The sequence below is a fragment of the Alexandromys fortis genome, unplaced genomic scaffold (assembly GCF_014885135.2).
Source record: "Alexandromys fortis isolate MF-2015 unplaced genomic scaffold, M_Fortis_MF-2015_v1.1 scaffold_9, whole genome shotgun sequence".
NCBI lineage: Eukaryota > Metazoa > Chordata > Mammalia > Rodentia > Cricetidae > Alexandromys > Alexandromys fortis.
Window position 1 is genome coordinate 2447413 of NW_026067892.1, and position 12703 is coordinate 2460115.

A 12703-nucleotide genomic window follows, 5' to 3' on the forward strand; every position below is an offset into this window, starting at 1 on the left:
GAGGGTGTGGAAGATGAGGGCAGGAAAACAGCCACCTGTGCCGCTAATGCTTTTGCCTCCCAGTGGCCTGCAGCTTTCACACCCTCCCTCAGGACTTAGGCTGAACAAGGAGAACAAGAGTGACAACTGGGTACTTGACCCTGCCAGGGCGGAGAACCCTGGAAGTCTGTGGAAGACTTACTAGTGGTCAACAGCCTTCTGTCTGGACTGCCATTCGTATGGCAGAGCTGGCTCTGGGGGTCCCTGTGGACGGCTCTCTCCAGTGCTTCATCTTACCTACCCGCCTTGGAGCCTCTGCTTCCTTATTCTGGTAGATCTGCTCTCTGGAGAGAGACCTTCAGGGAAAACAAAATAATTGGACTGTAGGGATAGCTGCTGAGTGAAGTCTAAACAAACTGACAAAAAAAAAAAAAATATACACTTCTTCTTCTTCTTCTTCTTCTTCTTCTTCTTCTTCTTCTTCTTCTTCTTCTTCTCCTTCTCCTTCTCCTCCTCCTCCTCCTCCTCCTCCTCCTCCTCCTCCTCCTCCTCCTCCTTCTCTTTTTGTTCCCCCCCCCCTCCCTGAGATAGGGTCTTTCTACATAACCCTGGAAGTCCTGGAACTTACTCCGTAGACCAGGATGGCCTTGAACTCACAGAGATCCTGCCACTGCTAGGCTCCTTCCTTCCTTTATAAAGTCAAATCTCACTATGTAGCCATGGTTGAACTTCTGTCTCAAAAATAAAGACAAACAAAGCAAAACAAAAATCCTCCTCTATGTGTTGGTTTTGTATTAAAGTGTTAAGGGCCCAACACTTTAAAAAATACTTTTAAGCCTGGTCTACAGAGCTAGTTCCAGGACAGGCTCCAAAGCCACAAAGAAACCCTGTCTCGAAAAAACAAAAACAAAAACAAAAAAAAACCACTTTTAATCTGTGATTGAGTGTTTTGGTGCACATCTTTCATCCCAGCACCCAGGAGGCAGAGGCAGGTGGAACTCTGTGAGTTTGAGGTCAGTCTGGTCTGCATAGTGAGTTCCAGGACAGCCAGGGCTATGTAGTGAGACCATTTCAAAACAAAACAAAGCCCACCAAACTTGTTATTTCTATTCATGTGTATGTGTCTGCCATGCATGTGTAGCTGCCCAGAGAAGCAGAAAGGGCACTGGATGCCCAGGCCTTAGAGTTACAGGTGATTGTGAGCCACCTGGTGTGGATCCCAGGAGCCAAACTTAGATCCTCTGCAAGAGCAGTGTGTCCTTTTAACCCCGGAGTCATCTCGCCAGCCCTGCTGACAGTTTGTTCACTGATTTGGTTTTGGGATAGGGTCTTCTGTAGCCCAGGCTGGCCTGAAACTTAGTTTGCAGCTGATGCTGGACTTGAACTCCTGATTCTCTCACCTTAATTCCCAAAGAGCTGGGAGTACCGGTGGGCACCAAGCCTTACTTCTTCTGTGTTCTCTAAGGTTTGGTTTCTAACCCCCTTGAGCCATTTTCTGTGTGACTAATTTCACCAGGATCCATATGACCCTTTTCCTTTCCCTCTCTCTCTCTCTCTCTCTCTAGTATAGCCCCAAGAGTGAGGCTGTCTTCTGGCTCACCATTTTATTCCCCCAACCCCTCTCAATGACCGGAGAAAGTACCTAATAAATACATCCTCAATCAATGGTTTTCCAGTCTGTAAATCGGTCCCCAAACAACTGCTAAAGGAAGCCATGTAAAAAACGCATGGTGTGCTATCGCCTAGCGAGCCTAGCGGACTCTTTATGATGCTGAATGAGGCAGCCACATAAAGACAACTGAAGGGTTCTACAAAGAGGAGCTACTTTACATAGTCAAAATCATAGAGAGCACTTGCTTGCCTAGGGCTGCAGGGAGGAGGGAGGGAGCTGCTGCCTAGGGTCCCTGGATGTCCAGATCCAGGGATGGAATGTTGAGAAGGTGGGCTGTAGTGATGGGGAGACTTTATGGTTTTGCTGAGTTTTTTGTTTGTTTGTTTTGAGGCCGGGCCTCATGTGAGACAGGCTCCCACATGACCCTCTGAGACTCCTGCGTGTACAGCAGGAACTTACGGCTAATGGGCTAACTGGCCAGATTTCCTGTATTTGCTGGGTTTGATTTTTGTTTTCAAGTTTTTTTTTTTTTTTAATGAGTTTGCTTTTTCCTGTATGGATGTTTTGGTTATATGTCTGTATAATACATGTTTGTTTGAGGGCTAGCCTGGAATTTGCTATGTTAGACCAGGCTGGCCTCAAACTCACAGGGATCTTCCTGCCCTTGATGGGATCAAAGATATTTATCACCACCATGCCTGCCTTAAAAAAAATGCTTTTTGTTTTTCAAGAGGAGGTTTAGTCCTGGCTGTCCTGAAAACCTGTAGACCAGGTTGACTTTAAATTCAAACTCAGAGAGAAGTGCTTGTCTCTTTCCCCCAGGTGCTAGGATCATCAAAGGTGTGTGCCACTACCTCCCAGTGAAGAGAATTTTTTTTCTTAATAAGAAGATTGAGTGAATCTATGTAGTGGCATTTCATTTGTATTTTAATAAATAAAGCTTGCCTGGAGATCAGAGAGTAAGACAGCCCCATTGGTCTCCTCACAGACCAGGCAGTGGTGATACACACCTTTAATCCCAGTAGCCACACTAGTTGCCATAGAAACAGGGTGGTGCAGGCCTTTAATCTCAGCCCTAGAAAGGATTATAAAACTATAAAACGGGAGGAGACAGTTCTCAGACACAGACTTTCTGAGATTCTTGGAGGCAGAATCACCATTTTGAGGACTGAAGTAGAGGTAAGAGCCAGTGGCTGGCTGTTTTGCTTTTCTGGCCTTCAGGTTGAACCCCAATTTCTCCCTCTGAGTTTTTATTAACCGTGCTTCACATCTCGGCTGAGAAACCCCCACAGCTCCTGGGAGTATGTTTTGTTGTTTTTTTATCTGACCACTTTTTTTTTTCACCCATGCCTAACCTACACATAAATATTTTAATAAATTTCAACTTTGTTTCACATAAAATGAAAAGAAATACAAACAAAGGGCTGGAGAGATGGCTGAGTGGTTAAAGAGCACAGGCTGCTTTTATAGAGGACCTGGGTTCAATTCCCAGCACCCCCGTGATGGTTCACTATTTCCTGTAACTCCATTTCCAGAGGATCTGAGGACCCCTGTGGGCCCCCATGGGCACTAGGCACCCCTGTGGTGCAGGCCAAAACCTGTGCACATAAACTAAAATTGGATATTAAAAATAATTTTAAAAATACAAATAAAAAAGCCTGAACTGTGTGTGGTGGCTCACATCTCTAGGCAGCCTGGCTGTGCAGCAGGACCCCCGTCTATAATTCCCAGCACCTACAGGGCAGCTCACAGCTGTCGGTGACTTCAGCTCCAATACCCTCTTCTGGCTTCAACAGGCACCAAGCACTCATATATGTTGCACAGACTTATAAGCAAAATATCCATACACAAAAACCAAATTTGTTTAAAAAAAAAAAAAAGAGCAGGAAATCGTAAGCTGGTGGCTGGCTGGGAGCTGTTGTCCACGCGGGAGTGTCAGAAGGTCCTGTGAGAGCCTCCTTCACCAGGCTCCCTGCTAGTGTGGAAAGATCCTCAGGAGGATGTCAGGGCACCTGCTGCTCTATGAGCCTGCTCCCTGGAGAACTGTACACTGAAATAGTCTATCAATTACTTTTATTTATTTTTGTACATTTTGAGACAAAGTCTCTTATAGCCCAGAGTGGCAGAACAGCAAGACCCTATTTCCAAAAACAAGAAACAAAACAAAACCGAAGCCAGGCACAGTGGTCCATACACCTTTAAATCCCAGCACTCAGACAGAGGCAAGTGGATCTCTGTGCCTTTGAGGCCAGCCTGGTCTACACAGTGAGTTCCAAGATAGCCTAGCCTGAATTACATAGTAAAACCCTGCCTCAAGAAAAAAATAAGTAAAATTAAATTAAAAACCTGAAAACCACAACAGCAACAACAAAACACCTCTCCAAAATCCTTTCACTCAAACAAGGAGTCAGTGTAAAAATGAAGACATCTTGAATTTTTTTTTTTGTTCTTGCTGCCTTCAAATGATTTGCTTTCGTTCTCTCCTTCCTTCCTTCCTTCCTTCCTTCCTTCCTTCCTTCCTTCCTTCCTTCCTTCCTTTATATTTCAGCACATCTCAATTGAGCCCAAACAGCTACAGGTGCCTAATGGCAGTTGCAGGAGACAGTACAGCCCTGGATCAATTCCCTGTCTGCTCTGTGTCCTAGGAGGTTAACTTCAAGCTGGGTTGCACCACCCAGCTCTCATGCCCTCAGGCTTCTATGGTGTAGAGAGAAATAAGCCACCCTGTAGAGATGGGACTAGGAAAAGCTGGACAGAGTTCGCTGGGAGAGTCTTTGATCTTCCTTGGGTGCTGAGCACCCAGAAAGGAATGTGGTTCTGCTTCCTTTACTCAGAGTCCCAGGCTGCCACCTTTCCTCTCCTAGTTTGTTTGGCTCACCCTGCTGCCTTCTTGGTGCCAGAGCTGTCCCCAAGAGTGCCTCTGCTGGTCCTTAGTTCCCTTAACTCAACCCTACACTTAAGCAAATAATCCCTTCTATTGCTAACCCTCAAGGAAGAGACCGCTGCTAATCAAGCAGTCAAGGAAGCACTATTATGGTTTGTGTTCCTATTAGGTTGTGCTTTACTGAAACTTGAAGCCAATCACAATATTTAAAATATTAAATCTTGCTGGGCATGGTGCACATGCCTTTAATCTCAGCACTTGGGAGGCAGAGGCAGGAGAATCCCCTGAGTTGGAGGCCATTCTGATCTACAGAGCAAGTTCCAGGGCAGCCAGGGCTACACAGAGGAAATCCTGTTCTGGAAAAATTATATTAAACCTTGTGCATAATAATTAGCATCTGGCCATCATTCTCGGGGCTTATCTTACTTTTGCCAATGCTGGAGATGGGATCTGGGGCCCTGCACGTGTTAGAGTCAAGTCCCTGCTGTGAATGACGTCCCTAACACTTTATTTTTAGGAGTGGGGGATGAGATAGGGTCAAGGTGGAGCTGAGGTGTCAACACCTGCCCCACAATTGCCCAGAATCCTGCCAGGAAGCCGAGGAAGCACAGTTTTGCCCTGAACTCAGTCCTGGACTGCAGTCGGATGTGTCTGAGCTGCATCCCAAAGTCTGCATGGGTCCAGGATAGCTTTGACCGCAATCCCACACATTTGTAAATGAAGTCAAGGGAAGTGAGTGCTAGGCCAGGTTGGGCTGGAGAGAGACTGTCTCCGACCCAAACAACAATGTGCTTGCTGGGCATGGTGGTGCTTGCCTTTTATCCCAGCACTCAATAGGCAGGTGGATCTCGGGGTTAGAGGCCAGATCGATCTACATAGTGAGTTCCAGGATAGCATGGAGAAACCCTTTCTCAAAACACCAAAAAACGGGGGGTTGGAGAGATGGCTCAGTGGTTAAGAGTACTGGCTGCTCTTCCAGAAGTCCTGAGTTCAATTCCCAGCAACCACATGGTAGCTCACAATCATCTGTACTGAGATCTGGTGCCCTCCTCTGGCGTGCAGGCATACATGGAGGCAGAATGTTGTATATACAATAAATAAATCTAAAAAAACAAACCCTTTAAAAAATACAAACAAACCCCAATATTTGGACCAGGGAGACATGGTTAAAAAAAAAAAGCAAGTGTGCTGTGGATGGATTAGACGAATTAAAGGGGACCATTACCTACCAGTTTTAGAGCAGAGAAAACGACTGTAGCTACATCAGGTTTTTGTTCTTTTCAGACAGAATCTTGTTTATTCTGGCCTAGAACTTACTGACTGTGTGAAATTAACCTTGAACTCTGCTTCCTTGGACTTCCTTGAGTCCCGAGATTACAGGCCTGGGGCAGGGAGAATGAAAAACAGAAGGGAGAAGGGGACAAATCAGCCCCAGTATGTTATGTCTCAGGACGGGGCGGGGGGCGGGCATCCAGAAGGAAATGAGATAAAAAGTTTCGTTACAATCAGGCCACAACACAAACTCATTTAACAACTTGTAGTCTGCACCGCCCCCCTTCCTTATGGAGTATGAATCCACCTCTTTACCCGTGGAGGAACTAAGGTGCCTGGAAAACTGGTCAAGTGTTTTCATTTTTCGGAAAAGCAGAAATAACTAAATCTGCGATAAAACAGTCTAGCCTGATCAAAGTTAGGCGGAGGGTAAGTTTGGGACCTTGAGACAAAGTCTGTGGCTGATCAAGGAAGGTGATTTCTCATAATCCAGTTTCTCCTTCGCTATCCAGCAATTCTTGGGGCTGTGTGCAGAGGCCCAGGGAGTTGCGGCGGCTGCCAGGGAGAGCAAAGCTATTACAAAGGCTGCAGGTGCCCCTGCAGGCATCAGGATGGCGGGAGAACCTTCCCTTGTGTGAATGTGATCCTGGTGACCGTTTTTCCCCCCCTTCCAGACGTCCTCATTAGCCGCGCGCGGTTTGGGCGAGAGGCGGGAAAACAAGAGCTGTGCAAACTTGGCAGACTGTTCCCCGGGTAGAGGCCGGGGCGGCCACCGTGGGGGACCAGTTAGGTAGCCCCCAGCTCGGTAACCTTGACAACGACTCTCGGGCTCTCTAGTCGTTGCGTCGCTGTGGAATCGCAGCCCAACGAGGAGGGGGCAAGCGTGCACTTTTGACTGAGATCCGTGCCTGCGGCTGCAAGCACCGTGGCACGGGAATAATGGCGGCAGCGTCAAGGCTGGGCGGAAGTGAGGCAGAAGGGGTCTGGGCTAGTGTGGGGGGAATGGCCGAGCCCAAGAACGACACCTCCGGGGCCAGCGGGCACGCGGCGACGAGCTCGCGCCACCGCGCGTCCCCGCCCACCTGACGGAACGGCCGGCGCGCGCCCCCAGAAACCGCGGTTTCTCGCCGCCTGACGTCACGGCCCCTGCCGCCTCTGATTGGGCGAGCGGGTTGGGTCACGTGGCACAAACGGGATCTATAACTAGGGGCGAGGGGAAGGCGGTGGTCCGCCATTTCGTGGACGCCAGGGCTTTGAGAGCATCTGCGGAAGCAGATCGCGAGTGTGCGGGTGGGCCTCGTCGGAGTGTTGGAATTTGAGCTGCGGTTCTCGAACCCAGGATCTCGGTAAGAGGCCGGCGGCGGGAGGGAGGGCTATGGAGTCGCACAGAGCCGAGGCGGGGCCCGGCGCAATGGCGCCAGGTTGAGACAAAGGGGCGCCGCCGCCATTTTGTGACGTTCGGTCCCGGGCGGCGGCGGGGGCCCCCGGCCGGCTCGGAGATGCTTCCCGGCCTCGGAATCGGGTTTTTTTCTCATTTCCGTGGCGGGGAGCCGAGGAGAGCGGTGACTCGGGACCGGGCTTCGGAGCGGGCCGATCTTGAACCGCATTCTGCACGTTGCGGCCTTTAATCTGATGGCGCCTTTTTTCCTTTTCCTTTTTTATTTTGCTCTAGGTTTTCTTGGGATAGGGTCTGATTTTTTTTTTTAAAGTCAGAGTCAAACCAGACCTTTATGTACTGAAGCCCCCTACGGTCTTATTTAATGCTGGTTTAGTTTTTGCTTTAGAATTCGGATGTAATTAAATTGTGTTTCCAGTTGAAGTTGAGTTTGGTGGGTTTTTTTTTCTTTGACCTTTGCGTTCACAGGTGTGAAAACCGGGGATGGATGAGCTTTATTTTCCTTTAATTTTCGCGGAATGGCTTGGTCTCTCAACCGAGTCTTGGGTACAGGGTGGGGTCACGACAAAGTAGGATGTGCCTGGACTGGAATTTTTACTTAGATAATCGTTGCCTTTCTAGTAGGGGAGGCACTGAAAGTGAATTCTTGGATTTCCTTTTCATTTGGGAGTGTGAGATTAAAGGCTTACTGAACGTGTGTCCCTAAGGCGTGCTCTGCATTCTTGTTATAGTCCGTGCTTTTAGTTTCTCTTTAAAAGCAAAATTTTGTGCGTGTGCTGGGGCTTGCACTTAGCGTTGTGTGTACTAAGCAAGCACCCTACAGCTAAGCTATCCTCCCGGCCCTAAAAGATTGGTTTTTGAAGGTAACGTGCCTTTTTTTTTTTTTATCCTGTGAAGATAGGGTCTCTTTACCAGGCTCCTGACCTGTCATTTTTCGGCCTAGTGAGTCCCAGGCATGCGTGCCGGCTGTGGTAGTTTTTAAGACATCCACAGCGGTGTGGAACCTTTGTCTGGTATGATTGTTTTTTCCCTGAGACCCTTTTACCTCTGCCTCCTGAGCGCTAGGATTAAAGGCGCGTGCCACCACCGTCCCGATATTTTGCTTTTTGAGGCAGGGTCTCATGCAGCCTAAGCTACCTTTGAGCTTCCTAGTTTTCTTTTTCTGTGGCCCTGGCTGTCTGGAACTGTCCCCATCTCTCCTTGAGATTTTCTTCAAATTTAATGCTGGACTTGCATGAGCTCAATTACGCTTGTCTTTCAGTACTTAAACTCCATAAAATATTTGTCAGTTCAAAAACTCCTGGCAGTCAGTCACTAGTCTGGATTTTCCACTTTGGGCGTTTCATATTCTGGAAATTGTAAAGTCTTTTTCCAGTCTTCGAACATTTTCAAGATTTTCACTTTGTAGTGTTTGTCGTATGTTTCTGATTGCTGCACTACATTTGGGATAACTTCCTGGAACTCCTTAGGTTGCCACAGTTCTTAGGAATAGTGCTGTAGAGAGATGTATTAGCATTCTAGGCTAGCCCCTACCGCTGAGCCATATCCAGACTCCCATAAGCTTGGGGAAGAAAAGCATACATGGAGCCAGGTGTGGGGAGTGCACACTTATAAATCCTCTTTCTCAGAAAATTGAAAAAATCAGCACATGGATTGGCTGCTTGAAGCATTTTGATTGCATAAGAGTCTCATTTGAGGTGGTATGAGTATTGTTCTGGTAGTGCAGAAAGTTTTGTGGTGATGTATCTTGTAAGCTTTTGGTTGTGACCCCCTCCCCCCAACAGTTTCCCTGTAGTTTTGGGTCCTGACCTGCAACTAGCTCTTGTAGACCAGGCTGGCCTCTAACACACCAAGAGGCCAGCTGCCTTTCCGAGTGCTGAGATTAAAGGCGTGGACTGCCACTGCCTGGCTAGGAAGCCTTTTATAAAAACATTTTAGTGTTGGTGATGGCTGGTGATGGCCCCAGCACAGGGAGGCAGAGGCAGGTGGAGCTCTTCACAATTAAAAACCAAAATAAACTTGTCTTTGGGGTGTGGTATAAATGTACCACAGTGAAGGTCAGAAAGATGACTTGCGGGAGTTTTTCCCACAGTGTCCTGTAGCTCAACCTGAGTGGGCAGCCTTTACTTGCTGTGCCATCTCCACAGCCCTCCTAAGGAAGCTTAAGTGAAGGCTTTGCAACTTAATTAAAGCTTGTAACTTTTGGCATATGGAAGCATTTATATATTGCTTGTTTGGTTCAAATGTGGTCGTTTATCTAAACTTAATGGAGTGGCTGTGATTGAATAATGAAGGTGTATCCATCTCTGTTTTCAGCTGTAATTTCTTCCTTGTCAACTATTGTGTGATGATGGGTTAGGATTACTCCCCCACCCCCAAGACAGGTTTCTCTGTGTAGCTTTGAATCCAGGCACTCCCTCTGTAGACCAGACTGTAGGCCTCGAACTCACAGAGATATGACTGTCTCTGCCTCCTAAGTGCTGGAATCAAAGGCGTGCACCACCACGGCCCAGCTTTTTGTTAGATTTTTGAGACAGAACTGATTTGAGTACCCTGACTGTCCAGACACTAGCTCTGTAGAGGAGGCTGGCCATTATTAACTCAACGAGATCCACCTGGCCCTGCCTCTGAAGTGCTGGGATTAAAGGCGTGCACTACTTTTTAAAATGTTTAAGATGATTTCCTGTGTCAGTAGTGGAAGCTGGTCTTGAACACCTAGCTCCATCTGAGCACTGTCACCCCACCTCCTGTTGGTTGTTGGGTTTAATTTGAAGTTAAACAGTCAAGCCTCATATGTTCTGCATATTATATGCAGAACTGATGGTAGAGTCTGGCACAGTTCAAGGCCAAAGTTAAAAGTTGGGCCGGGCTGTGGTGGCACACCTTTAATCCAGCACTTGGGTTGCCGAGGCACGCGGATTTCTTAGCAAAATCTAGGACACTCAGGACTGTTTGACAGAAACTTTCTTGGAAAAACAAAACTGTTCCCTAACTCACAGTCCATATTGTGTTAATTGATCTATTTGATCCTTGGGTGTTTTCTCAGTTCCGTTGATGGCTTTAAAAGAGTGAGATGAGGCTGGCATCTGACTCAGATCCCCCTGCCTCCCAAGTGCTAGAATATATTTATTCTGTAGCCCTGTCTGGCTTGGAACTCCATGTAAAGACCAGTTTAGCTTCAAACTCAGATTGCCTGCCTCTGGCTGCTGACTTTAAAAATTTTTTTGTTTTCTGGGGATTATGGAGGAAGAGTGTGGGGTGGGGGATAGATAGCATGGGTTCTTTGACAGTAGGATTTGTAGTTGTGTGTTGGCCTTTTTAGTTTGTTTCTGTTTTAAATAAAGGTCATGTTTGCTTCTAGGCTTGAGTCCAGAAGCTTGTGTATGCTAGACAAATACCACTAATCTATATTTCTGAGGCTCTTTAAATTTCTACGATTTGTTTTTAACTAGACTGCTTTGGTAAATATTGTTGTCGTTTTTTTCTTACAGAAATGCATCGTGATTCCTGTCCATTAGATTGTAAGGTGTATGTAGGTAATCTTGGAAACAATGGGAACAAGACTGAATTAGAACGGGCATTTGGCTATTATGGACCGCTCCGAAGTGTGTGGGTTGCTCGAAACCCTCCTGGCTTTGCTTTCGTTGAATTTGAGGATCCCCGAGATGCTGCTGACGCTGTCCGAGAGCTAGATGGAAGGTAATGTTAATGGCAAATAGTTAATCTGGTTTCTAGTGTTTCAATTTTCTAGGACACGTGGCTGTCACAAACATTCCTGCTGGTGTGTGACTTAGAGCCAGATGTGTCTTAAACCTGAATTCCCAGCACTTGACAGTTAGACAGGAGTTCAAAGCCAGCCTTACTTTCAGAACAAGTGGAACGAAAGGATACTTTTCTATCACGTTGCCTTATAATGTGAAAAGGATTGACGGTAGCTCTGACGTCGTAGGTTAGTTACGTGTTCCTACAAGTTGGAATAGTAAAAGTTTGCAAGGGTCTCTTATCAACTGCCTAAATGTGCTGGATTAACTCTGTGATGGCTCTGGACAAATGAAGGAAAAATATCAACCATAGCTGAACTTTTTTGTTATTAGGAAGAATTTTTTGTATGCCAGTTGTTAAATAATAATGGAGGAGTATAATATGAAACAGCGAATGTAATCGTAGTGTATCTCCAAGCCGTTAGAGAAGTGTATAGAATGAAAAATTGAAGGGAACAAGTTATAGTAGAAATATATGAGATACAAAGGCAAAAACCAAGGTCCTTAATAATTAAAGCTACTAACAGTTAATATTGAACTCAAGTTTGAGGACAGCCAGGGCAACACAGTGAGACCGTCTCTAATTTGGGCTTCCTGTGTTTTTCCTGTATGTTATGTCTTTACTATGCATTCCTACTAGTCACAGGCCGCAAGGTGTTTGACCCCCTGGAACTAGAATTGTAGGTTGTCTTGTGAGCTACTTTGGGAGTGCTGGGAGCCAAGCCCGGGTCCTCTACAAGAGTGGCCAGTGCTTTTAACTACTGAGCCCTTTTTGTAGCCTTTATTTTGAAGTAGATTCTCTAGCCTAGACTGGCAAAGAAAGAGGCTTCCTCTCTGCCTAGTGCTGGAATTAAATTAAAGGTGTATATATACCAACATACTCAGCCAGACTGATAAGTAGTAAAATTGTTTTCTTACTTTTAAAAAATCCCATTTGAGAAGATTTGTTTGGTCTTTTAACCTATGTAAAGAGTTTAGCAAATTTAGAAACTTAGACCAAACAGGTCTGGACAACTCCTAAGAGTGTCAAATTTGGTTCCATTTGGGTGGAATCAGGAGAGATTGAGATGGACTCCCTGGACCACCGTGCCTGCTATGAGCAATTTTGTGACTAGTGCCCCTTCTCCTTAGAACACTATGTGGCTGCCGAGTAAGAGTGGAGCTGTCGAACGGTGAGAAAAGAAGTCGGAATCGTGGCCCCCCTCCCTCTTGGGGTCGTCGCCCTCGAGATGATTACCGTAGGAGGAGTCCTCCACCTCGGCGAAGGTACTTGAGAGAGCACGTTTTAGAGAGAGGCATTGGTGTAATGGAGTAGCTAGTAGGAGCAGGTATTTCTGCTAAGTTTGTTGGTGGGTTTTAACTTACTGAGAACATCTGAGGTTTCTATGAAACGTTTGCTGGGTGTAGTTTGGGGTATGTGAGTTGTGCTGAGTGTTGGCTTTTGTCTGTAGGTGTATTATTCATGTTGGTAGTTAGTAACTTCTGTCTTGGATCTGTCTTCTAGTTCATCTTCTAGTTGCATCTTTCCAAGTCTTCCCTTTTACTTCAGTTTAGGCCTTTTTCCATTTCTTGACTCCATAATGATCAACATTACATTCAACTAGCTCTTCACAGATGTGATTTCTACTAGCACAACTGTAGTATTTATCAAAACAGGCAGCTGTTTTTAGTGTTACAACCGGTAAAGTAGAAGTCTTTCTGAAACAAACTTAAGTCACTAACCAATAAAGGGGGCGAAAAAGTATTCCCAGTCATCCGTTCTTGATTCCCCAATAGGAGAGAATTCAGTTTTTTTTTTT

General features: G+C 46.3%; 1 protein-coding gene across 1 annotated transcript; it reads left to right on the forward strand.

Moving 5' to 3' along the window:
* Window positions 1–6935: 6935 nt before the first annotated feature.
* Srsf3 (serine and arginine rich splicing factor 3) lies at window positions 6936–12697 on the forward strand. Its single transcript, XM_050143843.1, has 3 exons — window positions 6936–7093; window positions 10635–10842; window positions 12036–12697. The coding sequence occupies exons 2-3, from the start codon at window positions 10637–10639 to the stop codon at window positions 12217–12219; spliced, it is 390 nt and encodes a 129-aa protein (XP_049999800.1). The 5' UTR covers window positions 6936–7093; window positions 10635–10636; the 3' UTR covers window positions 12220–12697.
* The last annotated feature ends 6 nt before the right edge of the window (window positions 12698–12703 follow it).